Source organism: Microchirus variegatus (assembly GCF_963457635.1).
Source record: "Microchirus variegatus genome assembly, chromosome: 8".
Classification (NCBI taxonomy): domain Eukaryota; kingdom Metazoa; phylum Chordata; class Actinopteri; order Pleuronectiformes; family Soleidae; genus Microchirus; species Microchirus variegatus.
This window is the reverse complement of record NC_139809.1, coordinates 9,811,118-9,827,062: the sequence shown is the minus strand read 5'-3', so window position 1 is coordinate 9,827,062 and position 15,945 is coordinate 9,811,118. Positions and strand designations below refer to the sequence as shown.

Sequence of the window (15,945 nt, the reverse complement as noted above, 5' to 3'; positions counted from 1 at the left end):
CACACAGACACCCCTCCCACCCAAAGTCCATCCAAAAAATTAATCATCTCTCACTGCAGCAGCAGCAGCAGCAGCACACTCACTGCAGCCTGTAGGAGTTCAGCACTCAAAGGATTAACACCTCAGCACACTCACTCGTGGGATTTTCCCACAACATCTCACATGCTTAGTTACGTTTTCTGTCAATCACACCGTGCTGCATTACAGGCTCACTGCCAGCTCTGGAGCACACTCCCAGAAATGTTCAGGATCTGCCAACTGTGGAGAAGCTGTGGGGTGGTGTGTTACAGCGGGCGGATTGAACCAAAGATGATTACGCGGGCTCGATTAGGCGTCTTAATGTTTGTTTGTCAGGTGTATATTTGTCTTTGCAGGCACTTTGCAATACACACACACACACACACACACACACACACACACACACACACACACACACACACACACACACACACACACACACACACACACACACGCTACCTGCAAACAGCTACAACAGCTCAGCATGCACACACAGGTTTGTGCAGCTCTTCTTCTTAGGACGCTGCATTAACTACCATTCATTAATGGCATTTTTCCACTACACAGTCCTGGCATGGCTTGACTCGGCATGGGTCATGAGTGGGACTTCCAAGAATAGAATCAAACTAAACAATAACAGAACTGTAGATCAGTTAAAATGTTTCTGTGACTCCCGATTGTTAAAATGAGTCTCTAACGCTAAACTTCAAACAGAGGCACACACAAATTTCGTTTAATAAACAGACCGCTCCAGTTCGACTGTAATCGTGCTAACGGCGCTAAAGGAGCTAACACAGCTAATGGAGCTAACTGGTAATTCCGGTGCCGCTGCATGAAAAACTGCGTTTCTTTAGAGACTCATTGTAACAATCGGTATTCACTTAAATATAACGTCACAGGTGTCTTTTTGCGGTCAATCGTCAAGGAAACGCGCCATGCGTTAACGTCAACACCCAGCACTAGTTAAAAGGACTTAAAAATCTGATTACATGAGTTAATCACCAACGTTAATCAAGGAAATGGCTAAAATCTCAACATTTAACAAAGGAGTCAGGAAGTACTGAACGATTCAGTAAAGGAATCTTTTTAATGAACTGATTCTAATGATACAATTACACCAAAAAAGCCTACTCATGGCTGTTTAATGTAGTCGTGCTATGATGACTCCGCCCACATTGAGGAGGTACAATAGTAATGGAAAATCATACCAAACCGTGTAGAGTCGAGCCGTGCAGAGCCGAGGCGAGGCGTGCTGGAACTGGGTAGTGGAAAAGCACCTTTAGACAGCCTTAACGAACACGCATCATTAACCTTCACCAAAACAATTAATGCTAAACCTTCACGTAACCTAATCACAATTCAATATTTGTCCTAAAATTGACCAGTTCATTAGAAAAGAGGTTTTGTTCCACTAGGAGCAGATTTTGGTCCTCATAAGGCCAGTGTTTATGCTAGAAAAGGTCCAAAAGACGTAGCAAATACAAGCATACACACATACTGTGCTTTACAGGAAGACGAGTTAGCTCCATATGTTGCTGAATCATGATTAAATCAGAAGAATGACAGACATTTTGACAAATACTTCATGTTTTGGTTATGTCAGACCCTTTGAAGCAGAGCTGATGTGTTAAGGATTCAGACGACAGTGTTGCATCTCCAGTGAACATGGTATATCATGTAAATAACTCGTCCCTGTGACAGCCAATACATACTGCAGGTTAAATCTACTGTTCTGGGAGACAGGGGCTCATCAAGGAGGGACAAGGACAGAGCTGGCACATGAGTGTGGACGCTGCATGTGTGTGTGTGTGAGGATGAGTGAGTGAGAGAGTGAGAGAGATGCTGCTGCTGAGTTTGTTTATGTTGCAGATGGTGAGCAGAGGGAACAGTACAGCAGCATGGCTTGAATTAAGCTTTTGAAAACAGCAGCAGGAGGCGACGGGACAGAGGACGTTGTTGCTTTGGCCTTCATTATCATGGACTGCAGTGAGATGTTGATGAAAACGGTGTTGGTCCCTCCTGCTGGATGAATATGTGGTCTTCTCGTCCAGTGTGGGGAGTGTCTCTGTTCAAGTTTTTTGGTCTCTTATTATCGTCTTCCTCTCCTCACTGTGCACCTCGACCATTTCCAATATTTCCGTGATGTCCCTGTGCTCGTCCCCCTCCTCTCCCTCACTCTCCACCTCCTCCCTGGCTGCAGTGGAGTCTCTGTTGACAGTCCTGTGCAGTGGAGAGCTTGCTTTTATTGGGCCTGTGTGTTCAGCCCTTCCTGAGGCCAATGCGATCCAGATGTGGCCCAGCGCTCCACGTGCTATCGAACGTTCCTGTGTGTGCAGATGTGTTTGGCTGCGTGGGCTTGACACTGTACTTTTCACCTCACATGAAAGCATTAAGTGCGTTTAAGGCACATTTCCTGACACATTAGTGAGACTCACACACACCGCACGGTCACAGGTTCGGCCGCTTCTCCGAGTTCTCATGAGCAAGGCGGGGAAACTGGTGTGACCGTGTTTGTTTATTGGTGTTTTATCTCGCTTAAGCAACACCAGCTATAATCCGATGAGTTTTGTGACTGTGTGTGGACATTCCTTATATGTTCAAAGGGCCCTTTGAGGTTTACTTCCGGGGGTTTTTAAAGTTCAGGTCAGATGCTCTTTCAGCAGGATGTGTCTGTGGCCTGTAGCTGAAGACACGTGACCTTACACATAACCACAATGAGGGACAGTTGTTTCGTATTATCTGCTGATCCATCTCCTGCCGCGGGTTCTCTGTTTATTACAGTTCACTACATAACACACTAAGTTTAAGTTAACCACAGCTCATTAGTGATAATGAAATTCAAAGTATGAGAGGAGAATACTACTTTTTTGGACAGATTTTGAGGAGACGTTAGCGGTTAGCTGGTCATTGTGCAATTTTAGTAGTATAATGACATGAAAGATCCTTTCTTTCCTTATTTATTTGAGTTGAGACCTACTTTCTGCCACTATAGAGCGGCTCATCACTTATCACCACATCAGTTACAACGTTGAAGTGGAACTCATAAACTTGTACCCACGACATACACATCAGACTTCTTCGTAACACTAATGGTTCCAGTAAGAACCATGCAATGAACCCTTTAAAACACCTTTCCTGAATAAAGGATTTTAAAAGGGTTCTTGGTGGAACCCTCCAAAAAACCATGGTTCCAGATGTGGCCCGCCACGTCATTTTCTGTGGCCCGCGAGTGATTAATTGGTGTTAAAAATCTGTGTTAAAATAGGTCTATGCTGCTTTAAGGCGTGCATTGACCATAAACTACATTTCCCACAATGCATGGCGATTGCGTTACCTGCAAAGTGACGGCACCGCCACTAGATCGCAGTGTATCATTGTATATGCATCATGCGACGAGTGAAATAAGTAATAAATACAGAAAGTTATTTATCAATATTATATTTTATTTTATTTATTTTACATTATATTTGGTGACATTTGGTTACATTTATTCTGTATGACAGTTATCTGGCCCTTTGAGGGGAACCATTATGCTGATGTGGCCCTCTGTGAAAATGAGTTTGACACCCCTGTCGAAGAACCGTATATGGTTCTATTTCTAAGAGTATAACTGGTCATGAATGTAAAGCAGGGACTGTTCAGATGTGCTCACATGCCCATTTGAATGCAGCATATTTATATACAGGTTCTGGCATTTCCTGCGGCTGCTCAAATGCAACTGCCGGACCAGCTACCAAAACAGAGGCCCCACTATCAACGGCACGGAAAAGGAATTTGACGTTAGCTCTCTGCTGGAGACATCAGTGCTCGCATTGTTGGTATATATATTTGCACAGGTATTATCCATTTACTGATGTCTTATAAGGCTAAATGTTGCATATTGCACCTTTTTAAAGGCTGGGTAACACATTTCTTCAAGACAGAAAAGTGTTGTTCGAATGGAGACCAAAACCTGGTTCTAATTAGGCAGAAGCTCATTTCTGAGTTAAATGTGTGGCTCAGATTTGAATAGTTGTAATGTTAAGATCAGGGTTAGGCATTAACTGGTTATGGTTAAGGTGAGGTATAACATTTTTGTTTAGGCTGTCCAAATGAATAGAAGTCAATAGAGTGTCCTACACTCTTAGAAATAAGGGTTCCAAAAGTGTTCTTCCACAACGGCTGTGGTTCTACCTGGAACCATTGGTTTTTCAAGGGTTCTTGGTAACACAAATGTTTCCAGTAAGAACTATTTTGATCCAGAGAACCCTTTAAAACCCCTTTCCTGAATATAGGGTTTAAAGGGGTTCTTGGTAACACTCAGGGTAAAGGTCCTACCTTGAACCAAAAAGGGTTCTCCTATGACAAGAAGCCAAAGAACCGTATATGGTTCTACTTAGCACTTTTATTTCTAAGAGTGTAGGAGCTGCTTAAACCTGTGTGTGTGTGTGTGTGTGTGTGTGTGTGTGTGTGTGTGTGTGTGTGTGTGTGTGTGTGTGTGTGTGTGTGTGTGTGTGTGTGTGTGTGTGTGTGTGTGTGTGTGTGTGTGTGTGTGTGTGTGTGTGTGTGTGTGTGTGTGTGTGTGAGTGAGTGTGTGTGTATTCTCTTCCTGTATGTGTGTGAGTGGACAGGACTAATGGGCTTTTGTTGAAAGGACAACCCTGAGAGAACCACAACACACAATAATGAAGCGCTGCAGATGATGAATATTGTCCAGTCATATAGACACATCCTGCATGTGTGCAGAGACTCTGTTCTTTAGACATAGAGAGAGGAAGAGATAGAACTGTTCGTCCTCTTTGTTGATGATTTTTTAAAATTTATATGCACAGGAAGAGTAGGCCGCTCTACGACGTGCTCTGAATCTCTGGATAGCATCAGTGTTTCTGCGGGTTGTTTATTTTCTGTCCATGCACACAGCCATGTGAGCTCGGATTCATATCACTGTCGCTTCTGTAACTCATTTTTATGTCTACGCCTTCAATGATGCACACAGAGAGTCGGTGCATAATTTCTCTCCTCTGTAAAGTATATTAACTCGCACTTGGGTGCAACCGCATGTATTCATAGTAAGCATTTTATATTCTACAGCTGTGTCTTTTATTCCATGTTTTGGATCCACAGGCCAAAATCAGCCAGTTGCTCGGTTGGAAACCTCCTCGAGGTTAAATTGGACAATAAATATTGGGCATCGACACAACTGGATGATGGTCACCAAGCTAGAGTTTACAGTCAAACGCCGGTCATTAAGGCTGTGATGTTAACGGCTAATACTTGCCACATGAAAAGAGCCTCCGTCTCGGTGTGTGTCACCTAATTGCAGAGCACTGTTAGCCAATAACTACACCCACATGGTGAGCCACGATGAAACCAGCTCCTCAGAAACCTGAAGCCAGAGAGAGTCCAATCTGCCCCTGATTATAATCATGTAATACGGATGTGTTTCTCGTTATGTCTCGGTGCAAAATACTTCTTAGAATTCTCTCAAATTCTTTCATTATTCCCTGTTCAGCCGCGTCAGGCGAGGGTTAGAAATTTATGTGATGAACACGGATGTTCTTTGCAGTATTAATGTAAAACACTGGTTTCTGTGAATTCATAAAACTCCATCTTATCTTCGCTCTTCACTTAATATCCATAGCATCAGTTTTCGTTCCAGCTGCCTTATTAACTTACTTATCCCCAAAGCCTGCACCATCATTTCAGTTTTCTGCCGCATGTTATGACTGGAATCATCTGCAAAAGACACTAAAAGTCAGCTCGTTCATTCCCTCTCTCTTCTTTTAAAAAACTTAGTTAATATACATTTCCTGTATACACATGCAAATACTTTTTTTTTTTGCTCTTACCTCATTTTTTGGATCAAATGTATGCAACATGTGTGACCTGTGTGGGTTACATAGTTCTCGTCCTCCTCTATCTTCACCTCCTCCCTCCCTCCCTTCCTTTTTTCCTCGAGAGAGAAGCTCGTCACGTGTGTCTGAAGATAGAGAAAGGGAACTGAAAGAAGAGAGAGTCTGGGGAGTGGGAGATAAACTGAGAGAAAGTTTCAAAACAAGCTGTAGATATGAGATGTAGAGAAAGGAAAATTTACATTGTTGTCTTGCATTATCTCATCTTAGCCAGTTTGGAGGTGTCGGGGGCTGCACTGTGTCTCGTTTCAGACGTGAAGATCACAAGGATGTTGTGTGTTGTGTTCAGTGACATCAGAGACTCTCATAACATCACACATCAAAAACACAATATCCTGCTTATTACGCTGTAATTCACACTTTATGAGTCACCTCCCAGCTGCTTGTGACAAACACAGAGTTACTTCACTTCAATGTGAAGCCTCGCGACTGTGCAGGTGCACGTGACGCTATAGTTTACCAGCTCAGGGCTGAGTGAGTCTTCAAGAGATAAAAAGATGTAATGCACCTGAAGGGAATGCAAACACACGCACACACACACACACACATGCACAGCCAGAGCTCTTCACACAAAGCCACCCGCTCTATTCTCAAGCCTGACCGCACACCCAGACGAATGGCTGGTATTAAAGCTCCTTCAAGCCACACACACACACACACACACACAAACTCACCGTCTGTTTACTCAGCTTGCCACGTGAAGCATCTGTTAGCGGAGGAATGTGATGTGATGTCATCTCGTGAACGTGGAAGTAGTAAAGCCTTCAAACAAAACAAGAGAAAGAAAAAAAACTTGGGTTTAAGAACAGAATCAGCCACGACCCTCGGGGTGAATCCACTCTGCATGGAATCATCCTGAAAGACTGTTTTTAACGCTGCAAGAATATGGTGCTTTAGGTGTGCAAAGAAAAGTGAATCAGAAGGCAATAATGCAATTTTATTGATGACAACTGCCATGGAACAACAAAAATGGCACTTATAGGTGCATTATGTAATAAATCTAAAGCAACTGGCCATAAAATCCTCCTAATATGTCACAGAGACTCAGGAATAATGTTCATATAACAAACTGAACTCACCAAAAACAACAGCACAGCCAAAATATTTGCATTAAAAAAAATATTTTGCAGACTGCAAATCATGTTTATGTTTTGAAATCATGTTTTGGCATGTGGCGCCACCTACCGCCATCTACCAATCATTGCAGTCAGTAGAGTCTCAGCTGCCAAGCAACCACGGGTTGCCAGTTACGTCAGAAAACGAAACCTAAAAGAAATCAGTATTTAGAATTTGAATGTAATAACTGTTCTTGGCCACATTCTTACATATGGCACCTTTAAGTGTGGTAAATGCACTACTTTGTTTCATACATTGGCCATAATATCTTAGATAAACTGTTTAGTTTGAGTTTTCCTCCCCCAGTCCTTGTTCTGCATTTTCATCACACTGTAAAACACTGGAACACAAAGGAGCAGGAGGACTGAAGTCAGTCCCCTGGAGTAAACCCCGGCGATAAGCTACTGAAGTGAAGCCTTTGATTACAGGGTGGGGTTTGTACACATTTGCCGTTAATCTCTTGAATGTACTTTTGGAAGAATTTTTTTTTTTCTCTCTAATTTGTTCTTTTCCTTTGTTAGTTTGAAGTTTCCTCGAGGTCTGTGTCACTGTGTAGTGTCTGTGTGAGGAATTTGATGCTGCTATATGTTACTTTACCAGCGGTGAAGCTGTCAAAAGTCACTTTTTTGCCCGTATCAGTTCCACCGCTTGTCATGTTGTAATTGTTTACTGAGGCAGTAGATAGGGTGTCTCTGCCTCGTGCCTGTGATCTTCGAGAGTTAATGTGTCTGTACAAGTGTCGGCATTTACTAGATATGCTGTTGTACCAACGTTCTGTCATTCACTGTGTGGTTGTCCAATGTCTGACTGACGCTGTGGGTTGTCATGGTGAAGAAGGTGGTTTAAGAAATTTGGAGGAAAAACAGCTTTATCTAGCACAAAAAAAAATAAATAAAAGGAATATGTGCATTTAGTTGCATGAAAAGTTAGCTGTTCTTCTTTTCTTTTACCTCGCTACATATAAATGCAAGGGATGCACATTTTTGTTTTTAAGTTTCTTTGCAACATAGGCAGTTGATGCCGTATGCAGAGTATGTGCAGGTTTAGTGGAGCCAAAAGGAGCATGAGATCTTTCTTTGAACCGTTTTGTGCAGCTGTAGATTAAGTTTTGAGACTGTAAACAGAGACCAAAGGAGGCAAAAGATGTACCACTCATACAGTGTTTTGTACCTTGTAGTGTACATTTGAGATCTCTTTTCTTTTAATTTCTCATTGTGTTGTTCACTGATCAACAATTGCCTATATACATATTTCTTAACAAAGAAATATCTCAAAATGTCATGGACATTCATGCACTGAACCACGCAGCCTCTACATCATGTTTAGGAAAATCCTGCAGAAAAAGAGAAAGAAAACATAAAGAAGTGTATGATAGGAGAGAAACACCAGGATATGAGCATGAGCTGACTTTAGCCCACGCTCGAAGGGAATTCTTGACATGCTAATTAGCATTCTCCCATCCTCCCTCTCCTCGACGCTACGTTTAATCCTGTGCTGAAGTAGCAGCACCGCTGTTTGCAGCCTCTGAAGCTCAGGTTTTCTGCCGCGGTGGAGGAAACGACTGGCTAACGTAAAGTGACAGTGTAGACGAGGCTGCAGGGGCTAAGGTAGCACATAAGCATACATTAGCATACATTAGCATACTGTCACTATACATCACTGTGCGTCAGAATGGCTAAAGTAGCTATTCTGACGCACATACACACATTGCAACTTGGGGGTCAACATATTATTTAGCGTAAAATCTATGCCTGGTTAAGCTGGACTCCATATGGCACTGCTGAGTAATATGCTGTGATAGCTGGGATTAATTCTTTAAAGGAATGGCTATGGTAAGTCTATGGGAATTATTATTCTTTGTACTCTTATGTTTCCTCCAGTCTATCATCGTATATAAAGAATCACTTTGACGTTTGATTTGAAATAATAAAACCATTAAAGTGGCATAAACTATGGAATCTTGTATAAAGCCTGCAAATGTATAAACCTAAAAAGGTCACATGTTGAAATTACAGTATCAAGAGACTTTCTTCACTGATCCTATGCTATATTTTACTATACAATGCCATTATATACTGTACTATACTATACTATACTATGCTGTACTATACTATACTATAGAATACTATACTATTTTTACTATACAATGCCATAATATACTGTACTATACTAGACTATGCTGTACTATACTATACTACTATACTATTTTTACTATACAATGCCATACTATACTATACTGTGCTATACTATACCATACCGTACTATACTATACTGTACTGTACTATACTATACTGTACCGTACTGTACTAAACTACACTGTACTATACTATACTGTACTATAGTACACTATACTATATTGTACTATACTGTACTATACTATACTGTACTATACTAAACTATACTGTACTATACTATACCGTACTATACTACACTATACTATACCGTACTATACTATACTGTACTATACTTAACTATACTATACTCTACTTTACTATACTATACTACACTGTACTATACTGTACTGTACTATACCGTACCATACTATACTGTACTGTACTATACTATACCTTACTATACTATAGTATACTATACTATACTATACTGTACTGTACTATACCATGCTATACTACACTATACTATACTATACTGTACTATTCTATACTTGGCCAGGGCGCCTTCGAAAAAGAGACTTGTTCTCAAAGGACTTCCCTGGTAAAAAATAAAGGATAAAAAAAATTAAATACTGCACTTTTCAATACTATACTAGACTATAGCATATTGTACTATACTGTGCTGCTGTACTATATACTATACAATAATATATATAACTATAATCTGCTGTACTGTACTGTACTATACGTTATACTATTCAACACTTGATTGTATAGTATACTATACTATACTGTGCTGTATTATATTATACTATATTGTACTATACTATACTGTACTATACATTGCAATAGTATACTAGACTGTACTATATTGTGCTGTACTATACTATACTGGCTGGTACTGATCTTGTAGGTACAGTCTTAATGGTGGTGGGTAGTATGCAGACAGACAGGTAGACAGTAGAAATGAGGGGAAAGACAGACAGACAGGATGGACAAGAAGCAACAAGAAGCATGTAGGAAGTTCTCCCTTTTTGTCCTTGACTTTCTGTCTGGGCCCGTACGTACAGACTTACATGTTTAGCACACATTCACATGCACTTACTACATACACAAACACACTCAAAGAGTAATCACTGTGTCTCACTGTGTGTTTTCCTGTGCTGTGGTCGCAGCAGGCGCTGACCATGAAGCAAGAGTTCACCATTAAATCATCCAGGCACTGCTGCCCTGCTCGTTAATCTTCCTCTCTCTCTCTCGTCACACACACACACACACACACCCCCACACACACACACACACACACTGCAGATGGTATGGCAAACATACAGAAGGGATCATCACCTTAAACACTACGTACACACAAAAAGAAAGTGTCCTTCCAGCAGACCGTTGAGCAGGGTTTATTTTATACTCTTAAGTTCAATCAGTTCAGGAAAAGGGTTTTTATTCCAAATCGTAAAAGTGGAAATATTGTGCCTCTGAAGGTCTCTTACATTATATTCAGAGATGATTGAGGATAAAAGGTCTGTGATTACAGTTTTACATTCGGTTCACTCCTCTCTCTGTGGTTGACGTTGTGTTTTCACTCATTGGACCCTTTTTCGTCCACGGATCTGCAGGAGAGGAGAGAAAGATGAGTCAGTTTGACGAATGAGATGAACAGTAAAATCACTCTGTTATTCTTCCAGCCTGTTTGCTGATTGGCTGCAAAATATTGTGTGTCTGTGGCTGGTGGTGGGAGGATGTTCATCGCAGACATCAAAGCCTCATTCAGCAGCAGCAGGATTCATTTTTATTAACTGTGTTATTTCAGAGCTGTATAGTGTTTACTCAGCAGCTATACAATCAATTATCTCACACCCACTTCTCTCTCTCTCTCCCTCCCTCTTCTCACCTTCTCTGCTTTGTGTCAGTCATTTATCACAAGTCCCAACGACTGATTGCATCAGTCTGAATGTTCACCCCTGCTGCTGCTGCTGTGAACTGTAACGCTGAAACATGAAAACGTATGCCTCTGCGTCTCTAATGTCTCCCACTACTCACTCAATAATTTATCCTCCTCCTTACATTTCCCCTTATTATGCTCCTTGTTATTCTTTCCTATCATTTGTTCTAATCTAATTTGTAAGTCTCTTTTGTTTTTGTATTTTTTTTTTCTTTCTTTACTGTGCAACGTCGTTCTTATCTCCTCAAATGGCTCCCCTTTTTCCTTTCATGTCACTCATCTTGTTTCCTCTCTCCTCTCTTCTCTCCATTAAGGTCTATAAGACTCCTAATGAGAAGCTGAATGAGTCCTCCAGGGGCCTCTAATGATGGACAACCTGTGTGTGTGTGTGTGTGTGTGTGTGTGTGTGTGTGTGTGTGTGTGTGTGTGTGTGTGTGTGTGTGTGTGTGTGTGTGTGTGTGTGTGTGTGTGTGTGTGTGTGTGTGTGTGTGTGTGTGTGTGTGTGTGTGTGTGTGTGTGTGTGTGTGTGTGTGTGTGTGTGTGTGAGAGAGAGAGTGAGAGAGACCCTCTCTCTCACTCCCACGAGTTGTAACTGTGTCTGTTTTCAGCTCTGCAGTGTTTGCCTTCATAGGAATTTGGCAGTTTAGACCATGGTGTGTGTGTGTGTGTGCACATAATATGTGTGTGCGTGTGCACATGTGTGTGTGTGTGTGTTCATGCCTCTTGAAGGCCTCCTGACCTCTGTTACGATGCTGTGATTGGTAGCTTTTCTCCTAACACATTTTTTCACTTTGGCCCACAGCTCAGTTCCCATCATTAAGTTTGCCTGTAGATACACAGTATTTTATTACCTCCTAGACTAGGACGCGTGTACTCTAGAACCAAACAGTGTAATATACAGTTGTTTGGTACAGTAGTAGACTTAAAGACGTGACAGATGTTTTATTTGTGTTTTTTTATTCATTGAGCCATTTCTTCGATGTTCATGTTGAGTGTTACCTGCCGATCATCTCCACATGTTGACCCCCTGACGTGACTCCACTCCATTCTCTCCTCAGGCCTTCGGGAATGCCAAGACGGCCCACAACAACAACTCCAGCCGCTTTGGCAAGTTCATCCAGGTCAACTACCAGGAGAGTGGCACTGTCAGAGGGTGAGAGACGCACTTTCTTGCCTCAAAAAACATGCAGTTACACACGCACAACAAAAATAGATAACAGAAATGTAGGTTACTCTTGTTAACATGGATACTCCCTGGCAAACTGGATTATCACTCCTGATAATTCTCCCTCCTTTCACACTGCAGCTAAATGGATACAGCTGTAGATTTAATCCCCAATTCATTTTTGATAAACACGCACCAGTGGCCTAAACCTTTTAAAAACAGTGTTATAAACTGCTTTAATATAAAACAAATGAATAAGGACAAACTCAGTGCCATAGAATTCTATGTCATAATACACAAAATCATCAGTTTTAAAGCTGATTTGCAAGAGTTTCGGAGCATCCTTTCAAAGATGCCAATTTCAGGAATGAAGTGAGCAGGAAAGGATATTGGGCTATTGGGTTGCAAAGGCCTCACAGAGCCATAAACATGATCAATAGCATCGTATAATAAGCTCTAAAAAGAACAAGTCGCCCTTGTAGGGTAGCGAAAATAAACCCTAATGAATAATTAGGTCAAACAGGTCCTACTGTTTATATGAAGTTATTGAAATTCACTTTATTTGGTCCCTTTTGTTTTCACCTGTGCAGCTTTCTCTTCTTTCATCTTTGTAGTTATGTTAAATTGTTGTTACTTACTGTATTCTTACTGTATGTATGTGTGTGTGGTGTTTTCAGTGCCTATGTGGAGAAGTACCTGCTGGAGAAATCACGTCTGGTTTATCAGGAGCACAATGAGAGGTGAGTGGAGACGGCAGCATGATGCAGTCACTCATCAGACTCATGACACTGTTCTGGCTCCTTTATCAGATACATATTTCAGATGCACTTAATTCACGGTGATGTTTTTGCTCTGGGCCCTCCCTCCTCTACTCTATGTTAGATTGACATACAGTATGGGAATAATACGATAATTGATTGAGTTGATTATCTAATTGGCAATTTTAGCACTCTTTTGTTTTGAGGACACTTTTCCCTTTTAAACTGATTATGTGAGAAATCACTACATAAAAGCAAAAAATAATAAACCTTAAGTTGACCGGGCTGTGTGTGATATACACTTGACCATAAACTGGAACTAGTGAGAGAGCTAAGATTTCAAATCCATATCTACGTACTCGTGTGTTTTCCGTCTCAGAAACTCAGCGCTGATGAGCCTTCATTTCCTCTGCGAGATGAAGATGTATCAGGTGTCTGTCTGAAATACGACACTGCCTCTTTCCTCAACTGTCAAACGTGCATCTCCACCATTTGTTCATGAATGAAAACACTTGTATTTTAATAAATAGCTTTATTATGCATGATTGGAAATAGAAGGAGAATACATGTACATATTGTGAAGGGTTAGGGTTAGTTTACAGTTTTTTGTTGCTTTTCAAATTCTCACTATATTGTGTTTGTATCACTTGTCTCTCAGACATTTCCACCTGCACTCACATCTTTAAACTAGTTTTTCTCCTCTGTCAACAACACACATTTTCTTTTCTCCTCCAGCTCTGTCCCCATATCTCTCATAGGCAACTGTATAAAAACACAGTCCCACCAGGATAATGGCTTTGTGAGGGAAGAAAGGAAAACAAAAAACAATAAACCCTTCCACTGGTCATCTAATCCCTTTAACCCTGATTGGCCCGAGTTTCCTATTTCATCGTGATGACAGGCCCTGGCGGCCATATTGATAGGGTAGAAATTCAAGACAGGACCTCCCAGACGGCCCCCGACCTGAAACAGAGAGGTGGCGGGAGAGCCAGCAGCTCTGATTATAAACTACAAACTATCTTAAATCTCAAAGTCTGTTCCATGACTGGTTGCCTCTGAACGACCCCAGAGAAAGAAAAAAAAAGAAGAGAAAAACACTAGGGAGGGAACGAGCTGGGCTTTTCCAGGGATGTTGTCATGACTTTGTTCACTTATCACAAAAAATCTGTTTATGGGTGAATTTTAATGCACCACACACTCTGTTCTGTTTAACCACACACACCAACTTTCACATGTGTATATTTGCATGTTTTAAACTGAATGCGCCTAAATGAAGTTATTAGTCTCTAAGTAATGTCTGGTTTACATAATTAGTCAGAGTCATATTAGGTATTATTACAAAATTGGCTGAAATGTTATGTGGAAAAAAATAGCTTTTCATCATGATTTTATATAATGAATTGGTCTGCAAGTGTTTGTCGTGTTTAAAAAAAGTGGTCCCCCCCCCCCTTATAAAAACAGTTACAACACTGCTGCAGATTGAGTTAGCTATTTTTATGGCAGATGCCAACTGCCATAAAACACCAAGAACAACAACAACAACAGTTGAGGAATGTCGTAATGGATGATTAAATCCAGAACAGGGCAGGAGATATTTGGAAAGGAGAAGACGAGGCACTAGAGGAGGCAACGCTACACTCTTAGAAATAAGGGTTCCAAAAGAGTCCTTCTACAAGAGCTGAGGTTCTACTTGGAGCCATTTGCTTCTGAAAAACCCTTTCCCAAAGACGGGGTTTTTGGTAACACTAATGGCTCCATTTAGAACCATTTTGATCCAGAGAACCCTTTAAAACCCCTTTCATGAATAAAGGGTTCCAGGTGGAAACTTGAGTGCCAGTTGCTGTGAAACGTCAAGAACAAGCAAAAAAAAAAAGGCACAGAAGCATTTTCCCCAAAATGTGCCATGTACTGAATAATATACACTCTTACAAATAAAAGTGCTAAGTAGAACCATATAAGGTTATTCGGCTTGTCCTCATAGGAGAACCCTTTTTGGCTCCAGGTAGAACCTTTTTATAAAGGTTCCACCTGGAACCCTTTAGTAAGAACAGGTGAAACCCTTCGGGAAACGGTTTTTCAGAAGAAATGGTTCCAGGTAGAACCTCAGCCCTTAACTCTTCAGTTAGCAATGTCAATTTAATTTTGGCTAACTTCCTGTTGCTAGGGTTAGCATTCCCCTCCCTTGTTTACCAACAAACACACACTGATAATGTACTACTGTCAGCGTGTTTCCACCGAGGTTTGGTTTGGTACATTACATTTACATTTCCATGAGGAATAGTAGCAAAATAACTGTTCAATTTTAATATATTTTTCCCTTGGGCTACCAGAGGAATGGTGGAGCGACAGAAAAGCATCACTCTTCTGTGACTGGTGTTTCTTCAACGCCCGCAGTCTATTCTCATACAAAGTTTGACGTAGTTTCTACGTTGTAGTTACAATTATAAGTCTTTTATTATTAGGACTTGAAAGCGAGATATATGGAGATATAATTGCTTGACCAAATAGAGCCCATAATGTACCTAGAAGCCAACGACATAGAAGGTGAGGGAAAAAAACAAAAAAACATGTCAAAATCCAGGCTGCTGTATTTGTGTTGTTTACTTTAGAGCACCGTAATTTGTTAATTAAAATATCAATATTTGCTCAGGCGTATTGATTATTGTATTGCACCGAATCGATATTTTCACCCACCCCTCGTCTGTGACTGCCTCATACTAACTAGGGCATGTTGCCACCTAGCAGCACATCACATTCAATACATCAATGTCCTGCTGGTGTATGTTTACAGGGACAAAGGACTGTAGATAATGTAACGGTGTAGTGGAGCTCCGCTTTAACTGTGCATGGTTATTACTGTGTGTCTGTGCAGAGTGATGAACACAGACTCTCTGGAAAAACACAAACGTAACACGTGACACATTTTCCATCCAAAAGT

The 15,945-nt window shown here is 41.0% G+C and overlaps 1 protein-coding gene across 1 annotated transcript in view; it reads left to right on the top strand.

Moving 5' to 3' along the window:
* LOC310930215 (unconventional myosin-IXAb-like) overlaps nucleotides 1-15,945 on the top strand; it is a gene marked incomplete at its 3' end in the record, with an annotated part of 100,816 nt that overhangs the window by 23,228 nt on the left and 61,643 nt on the right. Inside the window, exons 2-3 of the mRNA XM_083893130.1 lie at nucleotides 12,143-12,237; nucleotides 12,927-12,989. Coding sequence (XP_083749256.1) covers nucleotides 12,143-12,237; nucleotides 12,927-12,989 — 158 coding nt within the window. The remainder of the gene's footprint in view (nucleotides 1-12,142; nucleotides 12,238-12,926; nucleotides 12,990-15,945) is intronic.